Source organism: Tamandua tetradactyla, chromosome 11 (assembly GCF_023851605.1).
Source record: "Tamandua tetradactyla isolate mTamTet1 chromosome 11, mTamTet1.pri, whole genome shotgun sequence".
In the NCBI taxonomy this organism is placed as follows: domain Eukaryota; kingdom Metazoa; phylum Chordata; class Mammalia; order Pilosa; family Myrmecophagidae; genus Tamandua; species Tamandua tetradactyla.
Window position 1 is genome coordinate 82,307,207 of NC_135337.1, and position 9,860 is coordinate 82,317,066.

At 60.4% G+C, this 9,860-nt stretch overlaps 1 protein-coding gene across 1 annotated transcript; it reads right to left on the bottom strand.

Moving 5' to 3' along the window:
* Nucleotides 1-455: 455 nt before the first annotated feature.
* Nucleotides 456-5,451, bottom strand: FGF22 (fibroblast growth factor 22). Its single transcript, XM_077121425.1, has 3 exons — nt 5,238-5,451; nt 2,606-2,709; nt 456-2,414 (listed from the first exon to the last, which is right to left on the bottom strand). The coding sequence occupies exons 1-3, from the start codon at nt 5,449-5,451 to the stop codon at nt 2,220-2,222; spliced, it is 513 nt and encodes a 170-aa protein (XP_076977540.1). The 3' UTR covers nt 456-2,219.
* Between the last annotated feature and the right edge of the window lie 4,409 nt (nt 5,452-9,860).

The window sequence follows — 9,860 nt, forward strand, 5'->3', positions numbered from 1 at the left end:
GTTAGAGGAACCAGCCTTCTCCAGAGACCAATACCCAGGAACCTGTAGATATGGGACCTTGTGTGGAGAAGGGCCTGCAGGTGGGATGGAGTGAAGGCTCAAGAGGTCTGATGGCATCTCAGGGTCCTCAGAGGTGAGGGCCAGATGGTCAGGGTTAGAGAAGATGCTTGCTGCCGGCTTCATAGGCAGAGAGGGGCCCTGGGCCCAGGAACTGGGAGAGGTGAGAAGCAGGGTCTGCCCTGAAGTTCCAGGAGGAACCTGCCCTGTGGCCTCAGTTTGAGAACTCCTGACCCTTAGGACGGTCAGAGAAGAAGCATGTGTGTGCATGTGCCACAGCAACCAGCAGAGGCACCTCCTGCCCAGGGGCCTGGGCCCTGGTGGGCGCTGCAGGCTGAATATGAAGCCCCAGCTGACCTGGGCCCTGCCTGGCCAGGAATACACATGGGCAGGCACACGCGTGGAAATGGCGACAGACAGAGAGACAGCGATGGCGGGGGGCCGTGAGCCAGCCTCTGCCTCAGTTCCGTGCCCAGGACAGCGGATGCTGGTCCTCCTGGAGCAGCCGGCCCATTTTCCTACTCAGCAGCAGTGCATGCCTGATCTGGTTTCTCACACCTTCGCCAGCGTTTGGTGGCGTCACTTTTTTATTTTAGCTGTTTTGGTGGGTGAGTAGTCGGCGCTGAGCTGAAATGGTGTCAGCTGGCGGCATGTGGCCCCCGGCGACAGAACCCAGATGACAGGGCCACAGCTGGGAGGGTTCAGTGGGTCCACTGGCAGGGCTGGGTCCTTCTCTTGACGGGGGCGTCAGGGGCTCTAGGGGATGCTGAGTAGCCTCCCTGGGCTTCTCTCACTCGACGCCAATGGCCCCATCATCCCAGTTGTGAAGACCAGAATTGGCTGCGACACTTCCCACCCCCAGGGAGCGAATCGCCCCTGTGGGCCATGTAGACATGGCTAGTGGGGGTGTCATATCTGCGAGGGGCTGGGCCGGAGGGTCCGAGGGCTTGGCATCACGTGCACACTCATCCTCATTTTCCCAGCCAGGGCCCCTGCCCGGCTTTGTTTTCTGTAATTCAAGTGCCAGGTGGGGCTGGGGGCTGGAGGGGGCCTTCACCCCACCCCCAGGACACACTTCACCCAGTGGGTCCTGTTCTGCTCGAGAGGCCTTGGCCCCGTGGGCAAAAGGCATCATCATCCCCATTTCACAGAAGGGGAAACTGAGGCACAGATCCAGGCCTGGCCCAAGACCACAGGACTGGACTTGTGGCTTTCTGGATGGCTGGAGTTTAAAATACTGTCCATCCCCCGGCGAGGGGACATTGGCTGGCGGGGCAGGGCAGTTTCTGTGGCCGACAGAGGCCACTTGTAGACCTCAGGGATTACTGGAGTGGGTGGAGCAGGTAGGGTGCCCGTCCCTCTGACCTTCAGACTGCCCTGCACCTAACCGCCCCTGCCCCAGCCTCCATGGGGTTGAGGGGCTGAAGAGTGTGCTTGATTAAAACTTCAGAACGTAGCGTTTACCTCTGCCCTGGCTGCTGCCTCCAGCAACCCCAGACTTGATGACCTAAAAGCACGCATTTATTCGCCACAGCTCTGGGGGCAAGGACTCCTAAACAGGCTTGGCAGGGCTAAAATTGAGGTACACCGGGCTGGCTCCAGGGCAGATCCTGCTTCTCTCCTTTTCCTGTTCCTGGGCTGGGGGCCTCCTCTCTGCCCGTGAAGCCGGCAGCAAGCGTCTTCTCTGGCCCTGACCCTTCTGCCTCCTCCCATAAAGACTCTGTGATGGCACCGGGCCCCTGATAGTCCGGGGGCAACCCCCATCCTGAGGAAGACTCAATCCTATCTGCGGAGCTCCCTTCACGATGGGAGGGGCGTGGGCACAGGTTCTGGGGGTCAGGGGTACACGTCTTCGGTAACCCTGTGACCCCAGGGGACTGCCGTCCTGTGCCTGGTTTCTCAGCTTCTGCACCCTTCCCCGTGGCCCTGCAGGCCCCATGCTCTGCTGCCCTCAGGCCTCCCCATCATCCCGCTGAGTCCCTGAGACAATCCAGGGCCTGGCCCAGTCCTCTGGAGACTGGCTCAGGGCCCACAGCCCCTGTGCTGGGAGCTCCCTGAGGGTGGCCTGTAGGGTCTCCTCCTGCCACCCCGCTCAAGAGGAACCTTCCAAAACCTCCATCCAGCCCTTTGGCCCCGCGTTGGTCACCGGGTCCCTCGCTGCCTCAAGTGATCAGTACAGGCAGGAAGTGGGTGGACAGGTGGTGCCGCTGTGTCCGGCGGCCCCGCTGGGGGGCTCCCCGCCCGTCCAGGGCCAGGAACATGGGGCGGCCACGGTAGCGCCAGTGCTGTGCCGCGTAGGTGTTGTAGCCGTTCTCCTCAATGCGCTCCCGGAACCTGCAGTCGCCAGTGTAGACCCGCTGCGGGGGCGGGGTGAGTGGACCTGACACCCCCGGAGCAGCAACGCCCTCCACCGCTACCTGGGCACATCCCCACCTGCCCTGCCTGGGGCTGGCGAATGTCCCTACCCCCGCCAGGCCCTGCCCTGTCTGGCCCCACCTCCTGTCCATTGAGCCCCGCCTCCCATCCATCGAGCGCCCCGGAGACTCACCGACCCATAGACATGCCCCCGCTGGTCCATGGCCACATAGAAGCCTGCGTGGACAGCCTTCATGACCACGACACCCACGCGGACAGAGCGGATCTCCACGATGCCTGGTGGGGGGAGGGGGGTGTTGACAGGCGGTTGAGGGGGCCAGGCCCATCCGTCCATCTGACCCAGGGCTGGGTGTGGCCCCAGCAAGCAGGGTCAGGAGGACACTGATGGCCAAGCGGGCACAGTGGCCCAGAGGCAGGAAAGGCTGCAGGGCTGCCGGCAGTGGAGGGTACCTGGGAGCCATGGCGGGGCTTGGAGAGGGTAGGGCAGGGGTTGGATGAGTTCTGTCCTTCAAATGGGCTCCTGTGCAGCATGGGAACCAGGGCCTATGCCGCCCTGCACACCCAGGCCAGTGTGCAGACACCAAGGGTCATGGCAAAATGGGGGACCTGGAGGTGGGCCACAGGGTGTACTTGCAGCCATGACAGCCACTCATGCTCCTGCTGAGCGCCACCAGCACGCTTAGTTCCACTAAACCCTCCACCCCCCAGGTCCGCCAGCGGCCCCAGGGAGAGGGGCTTGTCGGCCGACCTCCCAGTGAGGGAAACTGCAGTCTGCAGCATGGGGGAGCCAGCTTCGGACACCATCAGTCCCTGGGTGACCCTAGGCAAGCCCTGCCTGCTCGGAGCTGTCATTTCCCACCCAGTGAATACCCAGACACTAAGCCTAATCTGGGGTCAGATTTGGATGCCTGAAGTGACAGGGAGCTCACTGTCTGCCCTGTGGGAGTGTTTTAAATACTGGGCAGCTTGGACAGTGTGAAATTTGTTCTCAAATGGGGCTGAAATCTTTCCCTCCTGACCCCCACTCCACCCTCAGCTTGCTCATGGGAACACCTGGGGGTCCCAGGTTTGCAAATTTGACTGGCATTGCTCAACTCCATACTTTGGTCTGGCTAACTCCCTGCCCGGGAAACACCTCTCCCACATCCCCTGCCATGAGCCCCAGGGCCTGTTGTGAGCTCTGGGGAGGGAGAAAAGGCCTTGGGGGCTCCCCTTGCTCTCCTATTCTGACTCTGGAAGTTCTTCCTGGGTCTAGCTACAGTCTGTCCGCTGGAACAATACCCTTGGATCCGAGTTCTGAGCGCCACCCCCCACCACCCCAAAAAGGGTGCCAGACAGACCATAGCCCAATTTCAGAGCCTCCCTCTCACCCACATGGTGGCCAGAGGGATTTTTGTGAAGCATAACTCAAATCCCATCCCTCTGCTCAAAATCTTGCTGTGGCTCCCCAGTGCCCTGTTTAATAATGTCTGTGAGCTGCCCCACAACCAGCACGGTTCAGCCACCCATGGCCACTCTCAGGCCCTCAGCTGCTTCCTCTGCCAGGGCCCCAGCCACCTCTGGGCACACTTAGCTCTCTCAGCCCTGGCTGCAGCAGATGCCCACCATCCTCCCTGCAGCACCCTATTTCCAGGTCCTTTGCCCCATGTGGCCCTCTCTGAAATCAGCACATTCCTTGTTCACTTGTTTATCTGCTTTCCTGTCTGCTCTGGAAGCCCCAAGGGGCAGTTAGCCTCGGTCACCGCTGGGTCCCTGCACATAGGAGGCGCCCAATTAATAATTGCCAAGTTAATCAAGGAGAGCACTCCCAGATGGGGAAACCGAGGCTGAAAGAGAGGCAGCTGTTGTCCCAGATCACCCAAAGAGGCAGGCCTCACCCTCTGCCGGAGGCCACCCCGCCTGACCGTGACCATCACTGCCCAACAGGCTGGGCCAGTCCCCTGTCATCTGCCTCCTTGAGTGCAGCCTAATGAGGGCTTTGGGAGCCCCAGATGAAAGCAGCGGGAAGGGCAGGGGTCATCACCTGCCCTAATAATGGGGTGCCAGGCAGTGGCCAGCCCTGAGTTTGGCCCCTCCCCAGCTCCCCCTGCCTGGCCTCAAATCTGTGGGCAGACTTAGGCAGGCCCATGGGGTCACCCACTCCACTGTCCCCCAGTTGCCCCAACTTCCTCCTCTCTGGCCTGATCCCTCCTCTTGCCACATACATTCCACAAACACTTATTGAGCGCCTACTGTTGCTGGGCTGGGTGCTGGGGGTACAATGACCTGAGCTCCACACAGTACTGCCCGCCCCTCACGATGTGGCCCTGGGCTGGTCACTTTTCCTCTCATGCCTCAGTTTCCCCATCTGCCAGGTTGGGGGGGGGTGTCTGGAAAGAAACACAAGAGTCCCCACCTCTAGACAGGTCCTGATTTTGGTTTTGGAGTGTGGGGGAATCCTGAGTTCAAATCCCAGCTCTGCGACTCAGCTCCTACCTCACATGGAACCAGTCCACCTCAGCCCTCCTAGACCCTCAGTTTCTCGCCCTAAGTGACCCCAAATTCAGGGCCAGTCGGCAACGACCTTCTCGGTACTGAGCCAGGCCCAAACTCATCCCTTGCCTTCACTGTCCAACTTGCCATCACTGAGATTGTGCCCAATCTACAGAGAGGGGACTGAGCCACCTGGGACCCCGCCCCCCCACCTCCCCCGCCCGGGCAGGTGCGGCAGTGTCAGCAGGGCAATATGATTACTCTGCCTTTGCTGTTGTTGGCCGGCCCTCCGCCCCGCTGTTCCCCTCCCCGGCCGCCCCGGACGCACTCACTGTCGGGGCCGTGGCGCCAGCGGGTGCCCTGCACACGGCCGTCGGGATCCACGCGCAGGAAGAAGTGGGTAGAGGAGAAGAGGCGCCGCCAGCGCACGTCGCCCTCCAGGTGCGGGTAGCTGCGTAGTCCCCACGGGGCGCCCGAGGTCCCCGCGGCGCCGGCCGCCCGCGCCAGCAGCAGCCACGCCAGGCCCAGCCACAGGCGCCGGCTCATGGCCCCGCGCCCCGCGCGCCCCTCGCGCCCCGCACGCCCGGCTCGCTCTTCCCTCGCTGCGCGAGTCGGTGGCTCTCCCCTGGCGCGGCCGGTCCCGCCCCCGAGCGCCCGCGCGGGCCAATGGGGAGCCTCGGGGGCGGGGACGACTGGGAACCACGCGCTGCGGCCTCCGCGCGTGTTTGTTTGTCTTGAGAAGCGGGGAGGGTGGGGTGTCCCGTGAGTCACCTGATTGGCTTGGCGGGCCTGGGGCTGCGGGGCCTGCGGGCGTGCGGGAGAGGCGGGGTCCCAGGCATGGAGAGAGACCCAGAGAAAGAGACAGATTGCAAGAGAGAGACCCAGAGAGAGAAATATAGAGACAGAGACAGCGAGAGACAGGGAGGGAGAGACAGAGACAGAGGGTGAGACGGGGAGACAGAGTAGGAGAAACAGAGACTGGACTGAGGCCAGCCGCGTCTGCCTCTGCCTCCAGGCAGAGCCCGGAGCCCCCCACCAGGCGCTGGGCTGCCCGAGGGCCAGGGCAGGTGGGCGGCTGGGGAACGGAAGGATGGACAGCTGTTAGAGCGGCTGGACGCCTGGGTGAGGGACAGCGTTTGGAGTATGGACACGTACTTAGGTGGGTGATGACTGGCGGGTGGCCCTGTCCCTGGCGTCCAGCGTCGGTTTCCTCCTCAGCATTTGCAGCTCCATCCGAGAGCCTCGGGGAGCCCCGCGTGTCCCCCCACCTCATTTGCCCCTCCCCCGGGCCCCACATAGGACCCCTTGTGGCTCCACAACCTGTCCCCTGGGCCCACGGCCAGGTTCCCGATGACCCCCTGATGAGTAGGGGGGCAATAAAGACATGGCCACCAGCCTGGCCTAAGGGAATCTCTGGGGCGGCCAAGTAGTCTGGCTGGACCCCCGCATTAATCCTGGTGGCTCAGGGTTCCCCGACTCCCTCTTCCCTATCCAGGAGAGTCACACGAGGTTGAGGGAACAGTGGCTGACACCCCCATCCCAAGACCTGTAGACTGAGATGGGATGAGGCCCCAGTAGGCCGTGGGGTGTCCCCATGCCCCCGGCCCTCCCCCCGGCCCGTCTCCCCACTCCTGCAGCCATGATGTCAGCACCCAAGAGACCCCGAGTGACCCCACTTGTCCTCCTCCCCCTCTGAGCCCCAGCCCCTTCTCTATATGGTGGGCTGTACCAGGAGCGGGGAGGGGAAGGCAGGGTCAATCGAAGTAATGCAGAGATGCAAGGGCAGAGAGCACATCTGCTTTGAATCCACACCTGTCCCTCTCTCCAGCTCCCCTCAGCCCGCCTTTCAGGAGGGGAATTGCAGGCTCCTGCAGCGTGAAAATGCACGGACCCTTCCACAGCTGTTAGGGGTGTCAGGACAGAGGCAGCTGGGCATGGCATGGCACCAAGTGCGGGCCAGGGAGGCTGGGGAACCCCAAGCTGGTCCTGCCCCTAGGAGGCTGTCTGCTTGTCTGACTGTTTCCTAACAACTTCACTGCGATGTCATTCTCACAGAATACCCGTTTACACTGAACCGCTTGTGGTTTTCAGTATAGTCACCAGATTTGTGTACCTGCCACCTCTCTGTGGCTCCAGAACATTTCCCTCACCCTAAACAGAAACCGCAGGCCCCTCAGAGTCACTCCCTACCCCCTGTCCCAGCCCCTGGCAGCTGCCAACTCCTTCCCTTCCCTGGACGTTGCGTATTGCTGGAATCTCATCGCACGTGGCTTTCTGCGTCTGGCTTTTTTTGCTGAGCGCTGTCTTTAGGCCCCGTCCGTGCTGCAGTGTGGGTCAGGGCCTCATTCTTTCTCCTGGCTGAGCAATGCCCCAATCGTGTGGACGGTCCATGTTTTGTTTCTCTGTTCATCGGTGGCTCAAAAGTTTGCGTTTCCTGCTGGCAATTGTGAATCATGCTGCTGCAATCATTTGTGCGTGGGTTTTCATTTCTCCTAGGAGCGGAATTGCTGGGTCACATGGTGACTTCCAGGAACCATGGCCGCTCCATTTGACATTCCCACCAACCATGTCTCAAGGTTCCAACTTCCCCAAATCCCCGCCGGTGCTGGTTGCAGTCTGCATTCTTATTTCTGGCCGTCCTAACTGGGGCATCTCACTGTGAGGCTTGGAAAGACTTCAAAGCCAAGGAGAAGCAGTGAGAAAGCACAGCGAGCAGCTGTACCTGCCCCAGGATTTCTCTATTCCATGCATCCTTTACCTGCCCATCAGCAGGAGGATAGGAAAATAAAGTGTGGTCTGTTCATATAGGAATATTATGCAGCTGTGAAAAAGAATGGGCCGCCGAGAGGCCTGGAGCCGGACTCAAAAAAAATTGGTCATGACAGGCAGAAGCAGCATGTTACGTCAGTGTGGGGGTGTGGTCCGTAGGGACAGTGACCAGAGGGGCAGGAGAGGCCTCTGGGCTGGGTGCCTTCTGTCTAGTTCTGTGGTACTTGTTCCATGGCTGAGATCAGTTTGTGCAAACCACTGCATTGTGCTCCCGTTCTGGGCACTGCTGTGTGCGGATATCACCCCCTGAAGGATCATCTTTTCACACAGGTGGCATTTTGGGGTGTCCACAGGGACTGGGCCTCATGGCTGTGGCCAGGTGGCTTCGCACGGGACCCTGCACCACCTCGAAGCTTAGGCCTAGTCCACTGCAGACGTCCTCCCATGTCCCCATAGTGTCCTTTAAAAGCCTTTTTTTCTGATCCAAAACCCTAGTCAGGGGTCCCATGGTATGCTCTGGTGTCCAGGCTCCTGGGTCTCAATGGCTGGTGAGAGGGGGCTTCCCCAAAACATGTCACACCTGATCCCCAGAAACTGTGAAGTTTACCTTATTTGGAAGAGTCTAGACAAATGCATATCTAGACTCTAGATCCTGGGATGATCGTGGGTGATCAGGCTGGGCCCCAAGTGCCATCCCAGGGGTCCTCACAAAAGGGGGGCAGGGGAGGAAACGAGCCTAGGAACACTGCCGGAAGGGGCCCGTGGCGGGGGCACGGGCTGTGGAACCCCAATTCCAGGACTGTGGGAAGAGATATATCTACTGTTCTGAGCTTCCCAGGGGAGCTCACGCAGCCTCCTTCCACCTCCACTCCTCTCCTTCCTTGACCCTTCACTTCCACCCAAATCTTCTCCTTCCACTTGATTCTTGCACCCTGACTTCACTTGTCCTTGTCTTTTCCCGCCTGGTCAATTCTGAGGGTTCAGGCCAGAAGTCCCCAAGAGCCCCTTGATTTGCCTCAACGTCTCACAACTCCATTTAGGTGAACCATTTTGGGTGGGAATCCCACAAAGGTGACATGGGACAAGAGAACCATCTCTGGAACCTGGGTGTGGTCCAAACCACAGCCTCGCAGCCCATATCCTCCATGTTCCCTCCACCCATCTCCACCTGGATTGTGTGTGGCTGATACTTTCCCCGCTTAAATCTTACAAGAAACTGATATGGACATGAAACTGGAAATCTGGTGCCACGGATTGACGATCAATCAGAAGAAATAGGGCAAGGAGGGGACGACATGGTTGACTTTGCAGCTCATGGCTTTGCAGCACAGAATCGAGTCTTGGGACTCCTGGGCAATGGGTCCGCGGGAGGTTTGAATAAAGATTGAAAGGAGAATAACTTTCCACTGCTACCAGTCGGGGCCTGGGTCCTAGGAGAACATGGGTTTAGGGATTTGCCATCCCACCGAGTAAGATGAGAAAGCAGAGGCTTAAGGAAAGGCAAGAGAATTCAGAAGCCTTGGCTTCTGGGCTTTGCCAGGCTGCGGGGGTGGTGGTGGTATGTGTGTGTGTGGGTGGTGGGGTGGTGGTGGTGGGGTGTCTCTAAGTGTTGGGGAACAGGCCTGCTGATTCAGCCTCCCAGGGCCGGGAGGGAAACCCCAAGTTGGAATCAGGGCTGAGATCACAGTCCTGGGACAGGTTGGGGAGGCGGCAGCTGTCTGTTGAAAACATTCCCGGCCGGTGGCATCAGTGCCAGGGCCGACGTGGGCGATGGTGTCTGGAATATGCTATCAAGAGCCTGCCAGCCCAGGATCCACCCCCTACTTGGGGGCGCTGCCATCTGAGCTCTGGGCACAGGACCCTGGTATGGCCTGGCCTCTCTGCTCTCCCATGCCGTGCCTGCTGTCTCCCCCAGGCCTCGCCCCTCCAGCAGTCCAAGCCCCTTCCTGCCTCAGGACCTTTGCACAGCTATGCCCTGCCCCAGCAACACTTTCCCCCAGACATCCCAGGACTCCTTATCCTTCACGGGCCAGCTCCTCCCAGACCAGGCTGCTCCCCTCTCTCCATCTCAGTTTTCCCAACTGGATGAGTAGGGCATGCTCCCACGTGGGACCCGAGCTTTGGCCCTTCCCTCTCCTGATGGTCTGCAGCCTTTGAGAACCCTGGGGGCCAGAGCAGGAGGCTCC